Consider the following 21338-nt stretch of genomic DNA (forward strand, 5'->3'; position numbering starts at 1 on the left):
AAACACACTGGCCATATGGTGAAGGTGGTAAACCAGCTTGAAATTCATCTAGACTAACTGGTCTCCCAGGTTAGGATATTTGTCCCTAGCATGAGAACAAGGATTTTGGTAAAATTGTATTTCTGAAGCAATTGCTATTGTTTAAATGAACCTGTCAGAGCCTTGTATGAGCTTCTACTGTTATAATTAGGTAGAGTAGGCTAAACCCATACCCTGTTATTTTGATGAAATAATAAGGTACCTCTTCAAAAATCTGTGCAAGTAAACGAAAGAAGGCATACACATGGGCATTTGCTGTGGTTAGGATGTTGTGGTCCGGGGGGTTTTCAAGTAGACCTATGTTTGGCAGTGTGTATGTGTGAGGGGGGCAGGGAGTTAAGTACCTCTAAATCCATGCAACTATGTTAATGAACATTAATACATAAATATTTACTCACTTGCCAAGACTAATAATGACTCTTACAGCCTACATGACCAAATAATCTTCCTTCATTTCAACTTGTGTCTTACAAGTGAAATACATTGCTTACTTAATAATAAATCAATAAATCAATTCAATATTTCAGAAGACATTTCAGTCCTCCTGGTGTGTCAAGCAGTCTGTAATTGTGTGACTGACGTTCAAGGCCATAAAACAACAGAGGCCCTAAAAAATGTAATAAATTTGAAACCCAGTGTAATATCTTTTTATGGGTCCCAAAATCGGAAAATTGCTGTGCCCCTGGTGACATTGATTTGATTACAGATATGTAAACTTTTGGATCTTTCCAAATATTTGGTTCCATTGAGACCAAACCACAAGACTTTCCTATAAATTATTTGTGTTTATTAAGATATAGTAATTAAGTGCAGTGCAAACAGCTTCCCGTCAGCAGAAGGTGAAGTAATCTTCTTTGTTCAGGGGGGCTCATCGCTGAAGGATCCTCAGATTTGAGTCCACCACTTTCTAGTTATCAGTTCTCTGCACTATAAGGCTAACAACATCTCAGCATAGTACCCATATTAAAGGCAGAGTAGATGATTTGTCTTAAAAATTAATGAAATAACTATCTGGATGGTTGTATAAACAAATATACAAAGACGATTATTTGTGTTTGTTTGTAGTGATGGGAACGAATCTTTGACTTCCACAAGTCAGAAAAGTACATATGAGTACATTTAACTCATTTTAATTAGTATAATTTATGTTTGTGAACCTAACCTACCTGCTGTGTGAGTGTAAATGGTGTAAAGTGCATTCCCCAACATGATAAACTTACACACACCCGTGGCCTAGTGTTACTTAATCTGTCTACATGCATATCTGTTTGCACGGCAGAATCAACATGACAGTAACTCATCCAACTCATCCTGCCCCTGGATGCAACCGATGATAGGACTAACAAGTCAGGTCCCATCTGCTAGCCGGAAACAGAAAGAAGCTGTACGCAAAGAAAAATAGTCAGCTGGCTCAAATTACAGTGCTTTTCCTATGTAGTTGTACACTCAGTTAACACCTTTGTTCTTATTCACAAATAGATTTCCATTAATCTAAACCTACGACTGAAAGCAAGTGACAGTACATGGCGTAAGTGATTTTTGGAGCCTTGCTTTTGCCTCAAAGTAGCATGCGATGAAGGCAGATATTTATATTTTATTAATAGTTGTAATTATCTGAGCTATGGGTTTATTTTAATGCTATTTTCTGCAGACTGTTGTAAAAGCAGGGAAGCAGTGGTGCAGGATAAATTACCTAAAGACACCTTCTCTCAAGCTTCTCTCCAAACAGAAGCGTATGTTAAGACGTTCAGAGTGGCTGCTAGGCCCTTGCCCTTGGCCAGGGTAAACTTCAAGTTTAGACACAGTCTGTATGCTTGTGCCTGGTCACAAGTAGCAGGTGAATAACAACCTAGCATGTTCCTCCTCACCCCGACTATCTGAGGCAAACCAAGGTAATCAGGCCTAGATATTCAGCTGTTCTTCCCACTCAGTCCAGCCATCAGCACAGCTCTATATTTACCAGCTTCCTGGGTTACACAAGACCACTGAGGGGCGTTCACAGACCCAGCCCCGTGCCTGTCCCCTGGCTAAGCTAGGCTCACTGTCCCTGCCATAGTAAACACACAACGCACATGGTGCATGGCTAACCGATGTGGGAACAAACAAGGGGAGGGTCAAAGACAGGGACGTTTGCAGTCTCCAGAACTATTCTCAGAAACTGGAATGTACACAGCAGTCTCATGGCAAGCTTCTAAACTGATCCTTCAATGAACCTTTCTCTACACCCACTTCTGCCGACTATTTCCTTTACGTCTGTAGAGCGACACCTGAGGGGAATGCTTTTCGGCCTTAATGCTGCTGAAGCGTGACTGATTCTGTCCAGACACATTGGAATGTGAGTGTTAGGACCACACTCGAGTCAAGGTAAGCTCTAATCTCAAATTAATTTTAGGGCAATCTTTTTAAGGTTTTTAGCAAGTTGAATTCTGGGAAACAAGGTATTCATATGTGAATTGTATCAACTGTAACATATATGGAATAATTTATTGTATTAATTGATTTATTACAGTTTATGTGTCCATGATGATTAATTGTATTGTACTTATAATCTGTCTAGCAGAGGAAATGTACGCAACTAAACTAAACTAAAACTTAACTTAAACCTTACTTCTTAATTAAGGATCATTTTGAACTACTGTTTCTGTAGAGTAATGACCTAAACACATTATAGTGCTTGGTTTAACGCTCCAACACTGACAGTTTTACTGTCAGAGAGAAAGTGTGTACACCATAGCATTGCCTTGTGGATGTATCATTATATAAATATATAAATCAAAATGTTTGATCTCCAGCATAACTGTTTTATATGTATATCAGTTTAAACCCATGGTTAAACCAACATTTCCAGTCACCAGTTAATTAATCACCATGTTTTAAAGTTGGCTCATGGCTCCTACTTTTGAAATTGTACAACTGCATTTGCTTCCGAGATTCGGATGCTATATTAAGCAGGTTTATAAAGCATTGTTTAAATAGAAATTAGAGTAACATGCTTTTTTCTAGGACAAGGCCGGGGAATACCACCAGTTCTCTTCTGTCATCACAGTCTTAGTAATGGCAGTTAATAATAAACAATAATGATTAACTTCCCAAAATAGCAGTCGGGGTGGCGCGTGTGATCTGGGGGAGAAATAAAATCAGTAGCTGTCTCTGGGGTGATTAGACGACTTAGTGCCAATAATAGCTTCATGAAATGCCCTCGTCTAAACAGTGAGGCTGTCAAGGGCAAACCTGGTGTGTGCTCGGGCACAGCTGGGATGTGACTCAACTGCTTTGATAAAATCAATTTTGATGGGAAAATGAGGCCTACAAGCGACACATGAATGTATTAGGGTGGCTCAGGGGAGATGGAGATTTGAACAGGAGAAATAATGCCTGATAATGGCACAGGAAATGTCGGCAAATGTTCAGAATCAGTGTTTCTTTCAACTACATGTAAAAAAAAAAATATATATATATATATATATATATAAATGACTATTATGCAGGACTGTTGGTACAGAACACTGAAACTATAGAGCTCCATTGATTTCAAGTTATTATACAAACTCTAAGAAATATGAGAGGTTTTAAAGCAATGACTGGAACAATATATGATTCCAAAATGCAAACCTGTATAGCATGAAGCTATTGGCAAGATATTGCCATTAATACGAAATATAATTACATTATTTACTGTTTAATACATCTAAAATGATTTACCATATACTTTATAATAAACAAATCACTAATACACAAATAAAAAGCTGATTTCTATTCATTTAACATGTAGCTATCAAGTTATTATAAAAAAAAATAAAATAATTGCTGTTAAATTGGGATCCTGCTGGACCACAGCTCTACAGATATTAACACTTTCCACCTGAATTCAACTCATGCAGGCCTTGCTAATTAACTGTTAAGTTGAATCAGGTGTGTGAAATGAGGAGGAACGCTAACATTTTTGGTACTTTGGTCTCCTGGGATTAGCATCTGACACAAGTACTAGATCATAATATATTGTGTAAAATGAGGATGCATTTTTTAAGCCCACAGTGCCTCCCACTCTTATTCACTGTTCACAGAATGGCCTGTTCGTCACTTGAGGTATTCCCATTCAAGGACCAGGAGCTTCCAGCCCACCTGCTTTGCCAGCTGAACCTCCTCAGGCTGGAGCGCATCTTCACCGACGTGCTCCTGTGCACAGAGGACAGGGAGATTCCCTGCCACAGGAACGTCCTGGTGTCCAGCAGCCCTTACTTTCGTGCCATGTTCTGCAGCAACTTCCGTGAAAGCAGCCAGGCCCGGGTGGACCTGAAGGGCATCAGCTCTGAGGTGTTGGCAGGGATCGTGGACTACATCTACACAGGCAGCATCACCATAACGATGGAGCTGGTGCTGCCTCTGATGCAGGCTGCTTCCATGCTGCAGTATGTGAGGCTCTTTGAGGCTTGTTCTGTCTTTCTGCAGGAACAGCTGAACCCAGACAACTGTCTGAGCATGATCCGCCTGTCGGAGATCCTGCACTGCGACAGCCTGAGGGACAGGGCCAAGGAGATGGCTGTGCGTTGCTTCTCAGACGTTGCTGCCTCTGAGGACTTCTGTGAGCTCTCCCTGCCTGAGCTTATGTGTTATCTGGAGGATGACCGGCTTTGTGCAGAGGAAGAGCAAGTGTTTGAGACTCTTCTGGCCTGGATCCACCATGACCCCTTTTCACGACGAGGTGCCATTCACGACCTCTTCAAGAAGGTGCGCTTGCGTTACATCCACCCGACGTACCTCTTCCAGTTCATAGCCAACGACCCACTTGTCCAGTCCTCCACGCTTTGCACTGAGATTATTGAGTCTGTGCGACGCCTGATGTTTTCAGTTAGCGCCAAATGCACCCGCGAGCTGAAGCCCCTGTGGACTACGCCTCGCCGCTACACCTGCCGAGAGACTTTAGTGGTGGTTGGAGGCCGGAAGAACAACGAGCAGACGTCCAGAGAGGCACTGCTCTATGATGAACGCACCCAGCGCTGGCAGTGGCTGGCCAAGCTGCCTCTACGCCTGTACAAGGCCGCATACGTCTGCATTCACAGCATTCTGTACGTGGTTGGAGGCCTCAGCCTTAGCCTAGTGTCTGGAGACAGTGCAGTTAGTGCAACTGTCTACACTCTTTCGTTGAAGACTAACCAGTGGAGGACAGCCGAACCCATGCTGGAACCACGCTACGCCCATCAGAGCGTGTCCTACCTGCACTTCATCTTCGCTCTAGGAGGTATAGGGGCTGACAAACAGATATCGAACACAGTGGAGCGCTACAACAGCATGTTCAACCAGTGGGAGGCCATGGCACCAATGCCTACAGCGGTCCTGCACCCTGCGGTGGCAGCCAATGACCAGAGGATCTATGTGTTTGGAGGGGAGGACTCCATGCAGAATCCAGTGAGATTAATACAGGTAACTACATACAGTGTAGTCCAGTTCAGTTCAGGTTTTCTGCTTTGTACCAACATTGTCAGAAAGCAGGGTTTACAGAAATGTGGATCCAGACTCCTAATGAGCAAGTTGAGGGTGACAGTGGCAGGAAAAACTTAGAGCCTAAGAAAGAAACAATGCCCCCCCCCAAAAAAAAAAAAAAAAGCTACACAGTCTTCCTGTGGTGAACACAGACAGCAGAGTTTTGATAAAAAGTATTGCAAGTGTACAAAGATGCTAAGATCAGACAGTAGAGGTGCCAGTGAGAGGTCCCAGTGAATAAAGGTAATAAGAGCTAATCTGTGGTCTGCTCACACAAATCTTGGTCCGATCTTTTCTAATAAGTCAAACATCTCTCACCATTCCAAGGTTTATCACATCTCACGGAACATGTGGTCTAGATTGGAGACCAGGACAGTGAAGAATGTCTGTGCACCTGCCGCTGTTATAGAAGACAAGATTTACATAATTGGAGGTGAGCTTACTACACCATGTTTAACAGCTTGAAATGCACAATAAAGTATTGTTTGAAAGGGAGAACTATCGATTCAGGGCATTGGGATAGGAAAAGCTCTTGTATAAAGGTTCAGAAAGGCTTTGTGGTACTACACCGGCAGTCAAAAAGGATGAATTGCTTGGCAATAGGTTTATGTGTATCTACTCCAGTCCTGGCAATACTTCTCTACAGCTAGACAAGCTGTGTGTGTGTGCATATGTTAGAATGGGTGTCCACAAACATTTGGACATATAATGTATGACATAACCTGTGACATAACAGGTGTAAGTTGTACAAAATACCAGTGCACACTTTGAGCAAATCTTTTTGGCTGCCAGCTTATGAAGATTATGGAGTTTTTAATGTTATAATATAGAACCTTATTCAGAATTATATGTGTTACATGAAGGGTACACCAGAAGGGTGATCGCCTACGACACCAAAGCCAACAAGTTTGTGAAATGTGAGAACATGAAGGAAAGGAGGATGCACCACTCAGCTACTGTCATCAACAACAAGGTCTATGTAACGGGGGGCCGTTTCCTTAACAGCCACGACGTCATCGAAGACTCTGACTGCTTCGAGTGTTATGACCCCAAAGCAGACGCGTGGTCGTCCAAAGGTTCTTTACCATACAAGCTGTTCGACCATGGCTCACTGGCTCTCATCTGTGTGTCCAACCGGCCAAACCCTCCATGAAGGATGTGAGGGGGGCCGGTTAACTCCCCAACACCTAGAAATTCAAAGAAGCTGCCACAGCAAAGACTGGAAAACCATCTGAGGAAGCTTGCATCCCTTTGCAGGTTGAGCCTCATCTCGCCTGTGGCTTTGATGGTATGCTGCTGCAGAGCGCAGCATCTGCAGGGTCTTAAATCAAAGGAGGTTTGAGCTGATGAGTGGCTGTGTCACAGTGAATGTCCCGGGAGTGCGCTCAGGAGCACATACTTGCGCAACACACAGCTGTCCCTGCACAACTGTGACCCAAAATCTTCACAGGCCAATGTGTCTCATTCCAGCACCTTCCATCATCATCTTCTCCTCTCAAAGGGGTTCCAATAACATGAACTTTGGCAGTGTACTTGAGGTAAGGGTGGGTGATATGACAAAGAATCATAAGGGTCATGATATTGTAAAATGATATTTTGCTTTTCTGAGGTTCAAAGTGATAAAATGTGCAAGCTGAAGAACAGTGATACGTTTTAAAAAGACTTTCATTCAATATTATTCATTAAATATTTGCTAATTATGAACTGTGCTCTTTATAACGGTCTATAAACTTAGCTATGTATTAGTTGGTTGTTTGGTTGTTGTTTACAGGCTCCTTGTAATTGATCTGCATCTTTTTTATGAGACACGCAGTCGTGGATATTGTAGAAGTCCTGTTGATACCCTCTATATACTCAGAAAAGTGTTTTGTGATGTATCTTACTATGATATTGCCATATCGTCATTTTATCCACCCATAACTTGCAATTAAAATTTTTGGAATCCAAAAACACTGGAGATAAACCTGAAGAAAGCACATTTCGTCTACAGTATGGTGGTGCACTATGGTGCCCTGCTAAAGACCATTTAAGCAGACTTTTTATAAAGACACATTCCTTCCACGCGAAAGGGGGAAAAAAGGCTAATGTACCGAAGGTTTGCTATGGAGCTCCCTGACGGGACAATTGCTAGAATAACAGAGCCTGCTGCTGTGCTGCACTTTGTATTTGCATGCATTCTGCTGATTGTAGCCCTAAAGTGCTAGAACAGAAAAGGCAAAAGACACAAAAGGGCACCAAACTGTTGAAAATGTCTGTTTCTAATGACTTGAATTTTCTTTTAGTGCTGCTTTTAAAATGTTTACTGCATGTCTGGTGAAAGGAGACTGCACTTAACCATTATATTAGAAATGTTTATAATGTAGCAATGAAGTGGAGAAATCCACAGCGGTGAAACTGGGCCGTGTGCCCTGTATTATACCGTTTCTGTCAGACAAAAACCCTGTATCTCCAAAAAGTCAACTTTACAGTAGAAGGAAAAACTTCTTAGCTTTCAATGGAAGTCAGTGAAAACATAATTAATCCAAGTAATTTTGGAGCATTTCTATAATATGAATTTGGCAGTTTTGGCACATTTTCATGTGCCATTTCATTCATATTTCATGATGAATGAAATGGCACATGAAAATGTGCCAAAACTGCCAAATTCATATTAAGCCAAAAATGGGAAAAAAGACTATAGGTTTTTGTGTGACAGTGATGATATATTTATCTGCCTCTGTGTGGCCTCTGTATTTAAACCTCCAATTGCCCAAAGTTAATCGAAGGCTAACTAGGGGCAGTATGTGTTTTTTCAGTGCTGCTTTTGGTGAAAAGTGTTTACTGAATGTTTGGTAAAGAGAAACATCACCACACAAAGCCTAAAACTGATTATTTCTAGGGCCAGTTGTACAGACATGACAGCATGTCTAGGATTAAGCCTAGTCTTGGTAAAAACCATTATGTCTGTGTTGAATCATAACTGGAAATGCTTTTGATCCAAGTCTTAGGCTTAATCCTAAGTAATGTCTGTAAAGTCTGAGATTCATAGTGGGGTAATCCACATTTTGATTAAAAACTGCAGTCCATTCATTATATTTATAATATAAATGCTTATATTAGTAATCCCTAAAGGAAACCTTATGCATTTTTCAGTATGTCTCTTTAATAATTGACCACCATGGACAATAATGTATCTGTACTTTTTAAAGGGAACACAAGGTAATTAAAAACTCAAACACCTGCCCATTAAACATATTACATTAAGGTCAGATCATTTTCATTGTTATACGGATGACAGGCAGATTTAGCTTTGGACCAATTTTTTTAGTAAGTAGTCCAAACTTGTGATCTCTCAGAGTTCAAGGAAATGCTGAACAAATTCTCATTGTCTCTAAACCTACTCTCATCGCTCTCATTCATGCATTCATGTGTAGCTACCTTGATTACTGCCACTCGTTTTTTGCTGCCATTAGCTCATCATCGCTTTACAAACTTTAGATGGTTTAGAATTCCCCTGCACCTACGCCCGGTCCCATCACCACATCACACCAGGTCTCCAACATCTTCACTGGCTTTTGAATAAATTCAGTTCAAAATCCTTCTGCTTACTTACAAAGCTCTCAATAATCTAGCTCCTTCTTGCCTGTCTGACCTTCTTCAACCTTACACACCTAAGAGCATGCTTACATCTTCTTCAACTGGACTACTTGCCATTCCCTCTTCCAAACTTCGTAGCCTTGGCGACCGAGCTTTCGGTCACTAAGACTTGCTCCACGCTTCTGGAACTCTCTCCCTCCATACATTCAGCGGTCATCTGCCATATGTATTGTCATCTGTATATCTATATGTATATCTATATGATTTCTATGATCTATATCTATATGATTTGTCTGCTGTTTTTTTTCTATGTACATGTTCATCCCAGTGGTAATCAATAGTGCATTTAGATCTCTTTGGAAAAGTGCTGATGAAATAAATGTATTATTATGATTATTATTATTATTATTGGCATTTGGCATTATTTGCAGTCTTGGCCAATAACTCTTATTGGTGTACTGACCTTTCCAGGGAAGCAGACCGTAATCTGCCACAGGGAAGGTGGAGTTGTTACCTACTTACACATTAGAATTGTTGTCCATGGTACTGACAGTATGCTACTGTTGTGACAGATAGAGATTAGGTGGAGAAACACTGGATTACTCCTTCAGCTTTCAGCTCTGCCCTCTGTCTACACAGTGAGTGTCAAGCTGACCCTCAGTGCTAACTTTAGCGCCAAGCTTTATGATATATCTCATTTACCCTTCAGGTATAGATAGTTCTCGTCAGTTACAGTTGTGTAAAGCATAAAATCAACTTACGAAGATGACGTTTTATCACTTGACTTGTTACTTGTTACTGACACAAATCCGTTACTGCTGCTGTGATATGTTGGCCCGGCTTATAATGCCATGATAATGATAATGAAACTTATTTATACAGTCTATTCATAGTAATTTCTTGTCAGGTTATCTTTGTGGAGACCTGATCACCCCCTCTGGATATTCATATTATTATACGTCATTATCTTATCTTATTACCTTATGATTATGTTATACAGCTACATACACACAAAGGGTTCTTTGATCGTTTACAAATGATGAGAGTCTGAAGAGCCTTTAAATTGACTTCAAACCTTAAAAAAAGGTTCATAATTGGCCTTAATGGAACTGAAATGGTTAACGGTCTACTGAACCAGGCGATTAACAGAGAAGTTGAATCAGGTGTGCTTGAGCAGGAATCCAGCCCTCCCTGACCCGAACTGCCCATCTATTTACCTTTAAAAGTGTAGGTATAGAGCACAGACTTGGTACTATAATCATTGTCTACTTGTATCTGCAACCAAATTAGTTTTATATTGGTGAAAACAGCGATTCCAAACATTTGAAAAATAGTGTACCTAACAGTATAGAGGCCTGATGGGTCACTCTGTGTCCATATTTCTATGTTTACTCCTTTGGATTTTTCGGGCTGCTTTAGGGAGAAAGCGAGGTTTGTTAGAAGAAGTGTGGACAGTTCAGTATTTATGGTTCTGTAATACAGAACATTTGAACTCATCAAAGTTTTATTGTAAATAACATAAGCTGTAATAAATGTCTCCCAGCCACATGGTCCAGGGCACAGCTCGGCTGAGCCTCGTTTAGTGCCTTGGCTGACTCATGTTTCCCAGTACTTGAATGGAATCAAGCACGACCACGGAGAATGGCCGAGACATGAACACTGTAAAGTGTCACGTTGCACACGTTAAGTGCCAGCGCTGCAGCAGATGGGCACAGCATGGTCCAGCGAGAGAGCTGGACAGCACCAGACACCAGAGAGGACAGTGTAGCTTCAAAAGGGGGAAAAGGCATGTAGGTCATGGTGACCGTGGTGGATTAGGTTCTTGTGTGGGGTGTTGCATTTAGTCGGGAGGTCTGGGTGCTCTGACCTTTGATATTTCATCTTTTCTTCTACACTCTTACAAACAAAGGTGCTTCAAATAAAAGAACCTCAATAGAAGAACCTATTCTAATTTAGTAATCGAGTGGGGAGAGTGTAAAGAACCCCTTACTTGCTGTGGAGCCAGTGGCCACTTTATTAGAAACCAGCTCACTGGTGTACAGTCAGAGATTGTAGGCCATCTGTTATTCACAGTTTGTGTTAGTCATCTTCTAGCCCTTAATCAGTGGTCAGATTCTGAACACAGGAGGCGCACATGGCTGGTTATTTTAGGTTGGTGGACCACTCAACCCAGCAGTGACAATGACGTGTGTAAAAAGCCCAGCAATGTGGCGTATAGGGTCAGTGTCACTGCTAGGTTGAGAACAGCCCACCACGTTAATAATATCTGGTTAAAAGCGGTGGTCAGAAAGTGACCAATGATGAGGAGTTGAGAGAGCCTAACATATCGGTCATTACAACAAATGGACTGCAGTCAGTAGACTGTTCCTCTACAGATGGGGTCAGATGCTTGGGTTCACTAATCATGGGCATGTTGGAGAGTGAATGCTTTTTTTGATCTTCTTTTCTGGGGCAGAATGAGGGCACATCTTTAAAAAACCTGAAAAAAAATTTGGTGCACAAGTATCAATTTTTGTGGGTTTCTGAAATCAACACAGGGTCAAAGTTTTGCATTTAAGGTCAAACATACAATAAATGGACAAAAGTATTGGGGCTTATTCAGTTTCTTTCAAAATCAAGGGCATTAAGAAAGAGAGTTTATCCTGCTTTTGTAGGAGTAACTGTCTCTACTGTCCAGGCTTTTTACTAGATTTTGGAACATTGCCATGAGGGTTTGATTGCATTCAGAGAAAATTCTGTATTCCACCCATTTCACCAACCCATTTCAACTCCCCCAATTCATCCCAAATGTACTGAGTGGAGCACCATCATTCCAAAGAGCACAGTTCTACTGCTCCACAGCTCCATGCTGGGGGGCTTCATAACCCTCTAGCCCATGCCTGGAATCAGGTATGGTGCCAATAGATTCATGTTTATCTGCTCCAGAGTGTCCTATGCTCTGCTCCAGCGTTCCATTGCCGATACTTCTGTACAGGGGTAGGCAAGTTGCAAATCTGTGCATATCTGTATCAGCAATGGGTGCAATATAAAGTAGCTGAATGCATTCATTAGAAAGGGAGTCCACAAACATTTGGACATGTAATGTACGTACACAATTGTCCTGTTGGAACAGTCAATTGTGTCCAAGTTTCAACCGTCAAACTGATGGTCTGAGGTTATGCTGAAGAATGCTGAGGTTCCAACCCCATGCTTAACAGTTCCAACCACAGCTGTATATAGTGACCCTGTGAGGTACCAGTTTCTAACAAAGTGGGTTAATTCATGCTTCAATGTATGTCCTTCTCATGAGTACACTGATTGTGTGCTGCTTGATTAGAATGTAGATGTGCACAATTCATCTGAGACCAGAGAACTCCAATCACTAAACACCTGTTAAGCACCCCAGAGTCCAGCAGTCACCTAATGGACAAACAGTTATTCTTAGTGCTGTGTTTTCTTCACCACAAACTGAAACACACGTGTGAAATGCAGGCAGTGTCAGAGTGCAAGATGCCTCAGTCTGGCTCACATTACATTCACACCTTTGGCCTCCTTCTCAGCCTGCAAGGCAAAGTACTCAGTGATGTGTTTGGCAAAGGTGAAATCTGGAAATCACACTTGTGTTAAAACAGGCAAATAGCCAGTTTAATGGAAAACTGCTCATCAGCTGAAAGGTTAGACATCATGTTCATCTTCAGCTGAAGTTATTCTGCCACCTACAGGACAAAATGCCAGCTGTTACTTGACTTCCAACAGCAAGGAAACATTAGCATCATCCTTAATATGGATGCTTAATGGCAAATAGTAAGTAACAGGTGTTCGACAGTCCTGCCATCTGTCTACAGGATTATACACCACTAATAGGATTCTTTCATTATGTAAGTTTGAACACCAAAGCACTGCAAAGCACTGCCATTGAACCAGGAGAAAAGATTCACCACTAGAGGGCACTCTATAATCATTAAATGGCACAGCAATCTGAAAATCCTGACATCCACAGCTGTGCTGTGAAATGATCCATTCTAGAGGAGCTTATGGAGTCAAACAAACTACACTACATCCAAATGTTTTTGTGGACACTCCTTCTAATGAAAGCATTCAGCTACTTTCAGTTTAACCCACTGCTGGCATAGATGTGCAAATGCACACACAGCTTGTCTAGTCACTGTAGAGCCATATAGCCAATAGAATAGAGTACCATGCTATTAATGACCAGGTTGCGGGTTCGATACCTGGGATTGGCAAGCTGCCATTGTGCAGGGCCCTTAATCCTCTTCGTTCCCTGGGCACCACAACGATGGCGGACAACTGCTCCAAGAACATGTGCTTACTATATTACTGTGTGTTTGCTCACTTGTGTGTGTGTGTGTGCGTGTGTGTGTGTGTGTGTTCACTTCACTGCAATTCCATCTGTGTCCCACACAAATGTTGAATATGCATGTCTTTGTCTCTCTGAAGCAGATAAACATGAACCTGTGAGCACCATGCCTAATGCCATGTGTGGGCTAGAGGGGTTAAAGCTCCCCAGCATTGAGCTGTGGAGCACAGGAACTGTGTTGTCTGGAATGACGGGTGATGGATGGTGCTCCATCAAATAGTTTAGGAATGAGTTGGAGATGAGTTGGGGTGGTGATCATCCAACATCCTGACTAACCCTCTTGTTGCTAAATGCAATCAAATCCTTACAACAATGCTCCAAAATCTAGTAGAAAGCCTTCCATGGACAGTAGAGACAGTTACTCCAGCAAAAGCAGGATAAACTCTAATACCCTTAATATCCCTTTATTTCAGAAGAAACAATGAATGAGCAGGTGTCCCAATACTTGTCAACACATTGTATTTTACTGCAATCGACATTACATTTGTGTTGTAGATATCATGACCCCAGGTTCCAGTTACCATCAGAGTCAGTGAGTTTTTCATTACAATACACCATGTCATATCACATCACACTACTCTGAATGACTGTTTACATCCCAACAACTGAAGTGTTCAGAAATCTGGAAAAATCAAATGAGCTAAATCCCCCTTTTAAAAGTGTCAAAAAGAGACCAGTTTCAACATCGCTACAGTAGTTGTAGTTTGTTTATTGTCAATTCATTCACTTTAAAAAACACCAGGTCCAGTTTTTACATGCACGTTCTTCCTTTACACAGAGGCAATAGAGTCAGTGGAACAGTGTGGGACTTCTGCACAGTTAAATGAGAGGTATTAAGCCAATCTACTAACCTGCAAAACACTGATCTACTGCTTGTTTGTTTCTGTTTAAGAAATGAAGGAACACTACCTGTACTACCTGTATATGAACCATGTATTGAAGATTAAGTACGCTTCAGCCCACGGTTAATTCAACAGCTTCACAGCAGCAGGATAGTCATAGGAGTTCTGGAATGTTACATGGCACTTAAAAATCAGACAGACAACAAAACAATAATGTCTTGTATCCTAGTTTAAAAAAAAAAAAGAAAGAAAGAAATGCAGCATTTTGTTGTCTTGTAAAAGTGCTCTCTGTGAAAATAAACAGAACAATGGAAATAATTACAGGAATTATATTAATATAAAATCATAGAAACATAATAAGAGACTACACAATGTATTATTAGATAAGTCGATGATTTGGTGCCTTCCTAAATGCATTCTATGAAAATAATCTCCCGTTTGCATCATTTAGCTTCAGATTATTTTATATTTACTGTACAGAACAGGTCCAAGACACATACAGTTCAGACTGTTGGAGAGTTTTCTTTTTGGCACAAGCAAACTACTCTACTTTTTAAGAAACATCATCATCATCATTTAGCATCCAAACATTCCCTAGAAAACAAAGAGGTGGTCAGGGAGCCGGGCTTGGGAACTTGCTCATATTTCTGACCCTCATTAAAATAGAGCAAAAAATATAAATATATATATATCCTGAAAGACTTTCTGCAGATATCAAAACTGTTCAAGAATTTGGACCGTGTGCCTAACAAAGCAGCAGCTTAAACAAACACCAAATGAGGAAAAAAGCATTTGGCAAGTTAATCGTAAATGGGCAGAGGAGGGCAGACTGACCAGACCTAATCTGCCTGTCCGTCTCTCAGAGATTGACTGCTTCACTTCTCCCTGAGTGGGGCCAATAAGAAGTGGTTTCTTTACTTTTCTTTTTTCTTCTTCTTTTTTTTTTTACACTTCTGTGGGCTGATACTTCAGCTTACTATTTACATACAGTTGTATGGTTCACACTTTAATGAAAACGTACATTCAGGATTCGTACCATTCAACCAATAATTGAATGCTCTAAGCAGAAACTCTTCATCTTCTCTCTCTCTCGGCCGCCTCACCCTCGCTTGAGTTCATTCAGTGTTAGAACATGCACATCTGTAAGGAAAGAAAGCTGGTAGAAATAAGCTTTAAAGTTTGTGGTAGAAACTTCATTTCCAGACCGAATTGCCTTTTCCTGAGACAGTGGAGCAGGGCTGGTTCGATCGAGGAAGGACCCATGCTGGAAGAAGGGCAAGGCTCATTCTTTCAGCCACCTCTGGCGCTTCTTAAATGGAAGAGGAAAGGAGGGGAAGGGTACTGGAGATCTACAAGTCATCTAAGTCATCTACAGTGACTTAGACCTCTTTGACTTGAGGTCTTCCTTTTCTTCTGGTCATGCCGTCATATGCGAGACCCATCATGCCTGACACCTGGTCGGGATCTTGGACTCTCTTACAAAGAGCAATGAAGCAATTATCCAAGACGAAAACGGCCTAAACAGATGGGATGAATCAGGTGACTAGACCAGACCGTTAAAGAGTTCCCAGCACTGAGAGACAGCCAACACGGCTGCCATTGAATGCGGTACTGATACGCAGCGAGAGAACCCCCTACACTTCATTAATAGTCCGCTCCGAAGGACGAAAATCCCTGGAGCTGGAAGGAGACATGTAGAAAGACTGGGTCTTGCGCTTCAGACGGGCGCGTTTGGTGGCCAAGGACAAACTGCGCTTGCTTGAACAGATGATGTCGTTGATGAACTTCCTACAGTCCACACACACCTCCATAGTGCTCCAGTCTTCCGTCAGCTCCTTTGGCAGCTCCACTTCATCTTTGGAGGACGAGCGCTCCCCGTGTTTAGAAAATCTGTGAGGATAAAGATCAGAAACGATCAGATCACAGATGAAAAGATCAGACATGAGATATTATTAGTATAATTATTGTTGAATCATGACTTTTAAATCTTGAGATTTGTTTTGTTCACAGTCGCTATTTACACAGCAGTTTGCAGTTTTTATGAACAGCTGCTGTGCAAGGCCTTGGGCATAGAGTAATCAATATCTTTTTTTATGTATTTATTTTTTTAACACAGAAATGTTTTCAAAGGCCTAGAGTTTCAGTTGCTGTTACAGTGCTACTGGCTGTGTTACAGTTGTAAAAACAAATATGTCCTAGGTTTTATATGATGTTAGGGGTGTGGCAATACACCTAGCTCACAATTCGATTAACAATACTAGATTCACTATTCTCTGGATATTTTGAACAAAATCTGAATAAAGAGATTTTTTGCCATACTGGCAATGCATTATGCTTTGCCATTCTCCACAATGCACATTGTCACATTTTTTTGTTGCACGGTTACACCCCTAATAACTACACTCAAAATATGTAAAAAAAAAAAAAAAAAAAAAAAAAAAAAAAAAAAAAAAATATATATATATATATATATATATATATATATATATATATATATATATATATATATATATATGTATATATGTATATGTATATATATATATAGCATAGTTTTGAAGCACATGCTTTCTCAGAAAGCTCTGATGATGCAGATGTATAGCCGGTAATGTCCTGTAGCAAAGCTCTGAGGAAACTCAAAGAGTTTCACCTGGAAATGGAGCGGTTCAGGCTGTGGCGGTGATGGCTGCCTGAGGCCTTCTCTGGCTGGGCTGTGGCTCCAGACTCCTCCTTAGGCAGGGTATTGGATCCCAATGAATAAATGGGCAGGTTGGCATAAGGCTTGGAAGGTAGCCTCATCTTAAATAGACATACACAGAGGAATTAGAAGATGCACTGAAAATGTTTCATTTACAGCATTACCTAGATGCATATATGAGACTGAGGCTGGGTCACACTTACCTTCTTACAACACTGCGAACAAACAGGTCTATAAAATAAAGCACAGTTAGGTGAGGTCATACCATATGTTCATTTTTTTTCCTTTAAATAGTTTAGTTCAGCAGTAACTACAGATTATTAATCAAAGTGAATTAGAAATATCATGTGTATGAGCTTACCTCTTGCAGAACTGACAAGTGTAGGACCAGGTGAAAATGGAGAACCTCTTTGTCCGACAAGAGAAGCAAAGCTGAAAACACAAAGCGTGGTCAATGTTCACAGCTTTAGAACAATATAGAGCATCATCCAAGACACAAGAAGCTCTAGATCCTGAAGTAGTGTGGACATAATTAGGAGGTTGAATTATAGCAGGGCTCACTTTTCCTTTCTTCAACGCATTGTAGATGTCTTTGTACTGCTGGAACTTCTCCAGCTCAGCTTTGACCAGAACCTGCCTGATGTGCATCACCTCCTCCACGGTCAGAGCCAGACATTCCACAGGGTAACAAAATTCCTCCTAAACAAACACATACATACATCAAACATTACTACAAGCGTGACATGTTTGCGTAGCCAAGTAGTGAGGGAGGCGATGGTAAATATAGCAAGGTAAATGTATCAGGTGGGGAAAAAAGCATGGTGAAGCATCGCATGAATGGAAACACCCCAAACCAACTTACAGAACCAATGGACATGCCTCATGAACAACCACAGCACAAATGGAAGCAGAATTTTGGGTGTTCCCTCCCAGTGTGTTATGTGTTGCAATATTTATTGTGTTATGTGCCGCAACCCAGTTAATCCGTAGCCTTGAGCCTAAATGCATGGTGAATAGAACCTTCCAAGCTCACACCAAAAAAAAATGCAAAGTTTCCAATGGCAGAAGTAGATAAATGACATGTTTGGCACTATAAACCCCATACAAGCCCATCTGCACCTTTAACACCAAAATACCACACAGCTCACAGCTCACTGAAAACACACATGTTGGTTTTCATGTGCCCACACACCATGGGTTAGCAAGGCATTAGTGTTGTAACAGTTTCTGTGTAGTCTGAGTTTTAATCCACTTGGTTCACACTGTTGTTGTATACAACTGCTTACTCATTAAAGGGAATAGGAACAGTCTATGTATTCATTATTGCAACCAGTAGTGACCTACACTGTAAAAAATAAAGGTGCTACAAAGGGTTCTTTGAGCAACGCCATAGAAGACATCACCAGCAAGGCTTGTGAGGTGGTCCAGGTCAGCAGTGGCGAGTACCACTGACAGGGTATATTAGGAACCCAAGGCTTACTAATACTCAAGGACAACAGAGACTATCCAATCTGGTCAGAATTGACAGAAGGGTCACTGTTGCACAAATGTTTTAAGGTGGTTATAGAGGGAATGTGTGTCAGAACACACACAGCGTAGCGCCCCCTGCTGTGCATGGGACTGCATCCTGCAGACTGGTCAGAGTGCCCATGCTAACCCCTGTCTACCGTCAAAAGTGCAAACAATTGGCAATTAAGGTCAGAACTGGACCTAGGAGCAATGACAGAAGACTGTCTGGTCCTATGAGTTCTATGTTTTCATCTATGTTACATCATTTGGACAGCTGGGTATGTGTTAGCTGTTTAGCTGTGGAATGTGCTAGAATAACTTACAGGTCTCTTCAGAGGTCTTGTAGAGTGAACTGTCTAAACAGTACCAACAGCATATTAAGCCAGGTGGTCATGTTTTGCCTCACTGTTTTGAAGACTAGACACCATATTAGCATTAAATATTTAAAAACTCATTGTACATTATAATATCTATTAAATTATTAAAGTTTCCATTAAACTACAGCTCTAATTGTATCTACCCGCTCTCCTTTAGTTGGAAGTGGTCATCCCTGCATTTCCAAACAATAGTCTTCTAGTCTGGCCTGTTTCATGTAGTTCGAAGTCTGAATGTTAGTAAAAGCAAAGAGGCAGTGAGGGTGATTTACCTTGTTTTCCGATGGCAGCTACAGCAAAATGCAAATGAGGAAAGAATCAATTACAGCTCTTTTACTGTATACCGCTACAAGATCACCACTATCACAGCAATATCATAGAATTTTTCCTTAAAATAACAGCGTCAAATAATTATAATGCTCCACTGACTCATAAAAGAGAGGATAACAACTCTATTATTGGCACATCTCCTACTGCACTATGTAACTTTGGTAAAGTGGGAAGTTAGCACTTGCAAAAACTGTGTGATGCTTTTTGAGTTATATTTGTGCAAAATCTTGAAATATTACTCTACCAGTCCACATGCTTCTTTTACATTCACATGCTGGCTCTGTATCTCTCAGCTTGTCCTAAAATGCATGTGTACTGCGTGTCCATTAGCGACTTTGTGACTGTAGAGGGAGCTCAGGAGCAGGAAAATTAACACTCATAATGCTGCCCTAAATAGTTTATAAAAAGCAGCTACATCATGGTAATTCAAAATAAAACTAGTCCCACCAATCTGACTTAATTCAAGCTTATCCTTATTCATCAATCCACTGACTGTTAACTCCAAGTAAAATTCCTAACAGCTTAAACTACAGACACATGAGCTATGCTAAAAAGTTCCAAGTGTTAAAGATCGAGTAGTGCTATGAGCAGTAGGATTTCATGCACATTACAACAGCTTGGCTCAGCACTCGTTAACCAGTATGATTTTTATTTAAAAAAAACCTTAAATAACTGATTCCCTAGCCTCCCTCCCTCTGCCTTGTCTACAGTACTTGATGTGCTGTCAGTCCTGTGAATCTGATTAGTGTTATGGCTTTGTCTGTGATGACAGCCTACAGCTTTATACTGACTTCACTGTACACTGTCCTCAAAGTGCCTTCACAAGAGGTTACACCAGGCTGGATCATAGTAAAATACATAACAACATTTGTGTGGGCTGATTTTAATAAAAGGGTCTGAATCTGTGGGACATCTCCAGGGAAACCGTAACATACCAGCGATTTGGAGGTCTGGCGAGACGGAGGCACAAACGGCCGGACACTGGTGGGGGCCTCCTTCTCTATAGAGTGCCTCCGCTGAGAAGCAGTACGGCGGTCAGGCTGTGGGGTGGAGGATATGGGAAGGAATTGCGGTGGAGCTATTGAGAAAATAAAGAAAGTGAGGAAAATTAACTATACATTAAGCATTACATGAACATTACTTTTCCTAAATATATCAATCTAAGCCTTACTCTTCTTGTCCATAACAGGCTCTGGAGAGGTGTCGTCCACCATCGAGGTGGACATGCTGGAGCTGCTGGCCGATCGACGGGTGCTAGGCTCCTCCTGTGGGCAGAGAACTGTACATTACAACTAGCACAACAACATTCCTCGAACTGCACTTCATATTTTAACTGTAACCTGCTGATCCATTACACCATCAAGTGATCGAGGTCCTGTAATTTAACAGACTCATTTTGCCAGTTACTGTACATGAATTTTTATATTAAAGGTAAAAACAGTGTGCAAAAGAACTATACCCAGGGTGTGCCATCATTGGATGGCAAATGTAATACTCTGATTGGCAGCAAAACAGTGAGCATTGAAGAAAAATGGTCACTAACATCAATCTATTTTCAAGGTGCAGTAGTGGGCAGACAATACTAAGAGTGCACGGATTAATTTTTTCATTGCTGATTACTGCTTCTTTACAGATGGTTCATTTATTTTAGTCTAAATGAACACTTGAAACATACCAACATATATCCAAATATTAAAAAATTATGTTATTTGAGGTTTTTTATATAAAAAACATTATTAGCTATTTAATGAGCCAAAGAGCCATTTTACTGGCCATGAAGCACATCAGTCATATAGAATTATGCTATAATATTCTGAGACAGCTTTCATGTGCATAATCTGCCAAATCATAGGCTTTAGTTAAGACTGCTCTTCAGTTCATAAAAGGGCAACATTAGGAAGCCCAGTCAGGGGTCCCAACCTTTTTGGGAATACTTTTGGGAAACATTTTCCAGGACCTTTCCAGGACATTACCATTCCATACACAGCAACATACATACAGTGAGTATAACTTTCAGTATAAGCTGGTTTTACACACACATGCTTACTGGATGTACTTCTTAACATGTAGTACTATATGCAACGTGTTTCCATAAAATGAAAATCCCTTTGCAGATCCTCTTTTTTTCTCCAAAT

The 21338-nt window shown here is 41.0% G+C and overlaps 2 protein-coding genes across 4 annotated transcripts in view; one reads left to right on the forward strand and one right to left on the reverse strand.

The window, feature by feature from the left end:
• The first annotated feature begins 1849 nt into the window (after window positions 1–1849).
• klhl38a (kelch-like family member 38a) lies at window positions 1850–8119 on the forward strand. The gene is made up of 4 exons (XM_072674793.1): window positions 1850–2403; window positions 4104–5460; window positions 5848–5953; window positions 6384–8119. The coding sequence occupies exons 2-4, from the start codon at window positions 4105–4107 to the stop codon at window positions 6671–6673; spliced, it is 1752 nt and encodes a 583-aa protein (XP_072530894.1). The 5' UTR covers window positions 1850–2403; window position 4104; the 3' UTR covers window positions 6674–8119.
• A 6023-nt stretch (window positions 8120–14142) lies between these two features.
• Window positions 14143–21338, reverse strand: part of spire1a (spire-type actin nucleation factor 1a) — a 51554-nt gene continuing 44358 nt past the window's right edge. For 2 of the 3 annotated variants that reach the window (XM_072675977.1, XM_072675975.1), the window contains 8 exons: window positions 20375–20468; window positions 20139–20281; window positions 19146–19163; window positions 17552–17689; window positions 17352–17422; window positions 17194–17221; window positions 16943–17091; window positions 14143–16185 (listed from right to left, as the gene is read on the reverse strand). In XM_072675977.1, coding sequence (XP_072532078.1) covers window positions 15930–16185; window positions 16943–17091; window positions 17194–17221; window positions 17352–17422; window positions 17552–17689; window positions 19146–19163; window positions 20139–20281; window positions 20375–20468 — 897 coding nt within the window. In that variant the 3' untranslated portion in view covers window positions 14143–15929. The remainder of the gene's footprint in view (window positions 16186–16942; window positions 17092–17193; window positions 17222–17351; window positions 17423–17551; window positions 17690–19145; window positions 19164–20138; window positions 20282–20374; window positions 20469–21338) is intronic. The other variant, XM_072675976.1, reaches the window with a different exon arrangement.

The sequence above is a fragment of the Salminus brasiliensis genome, chromosome 3, assembly GCF_030463535.1.
Source record: "Salminus brasiliensis chromosome 3, fSalBra1.hap2, whole genome shotgun sequence".
Lineage (NCBI taxonomy): Eukaryota > Metazoa > Chordata > Actinopteri > Characiformes > Bryconidae > Salminus > Salminus brasiliensis.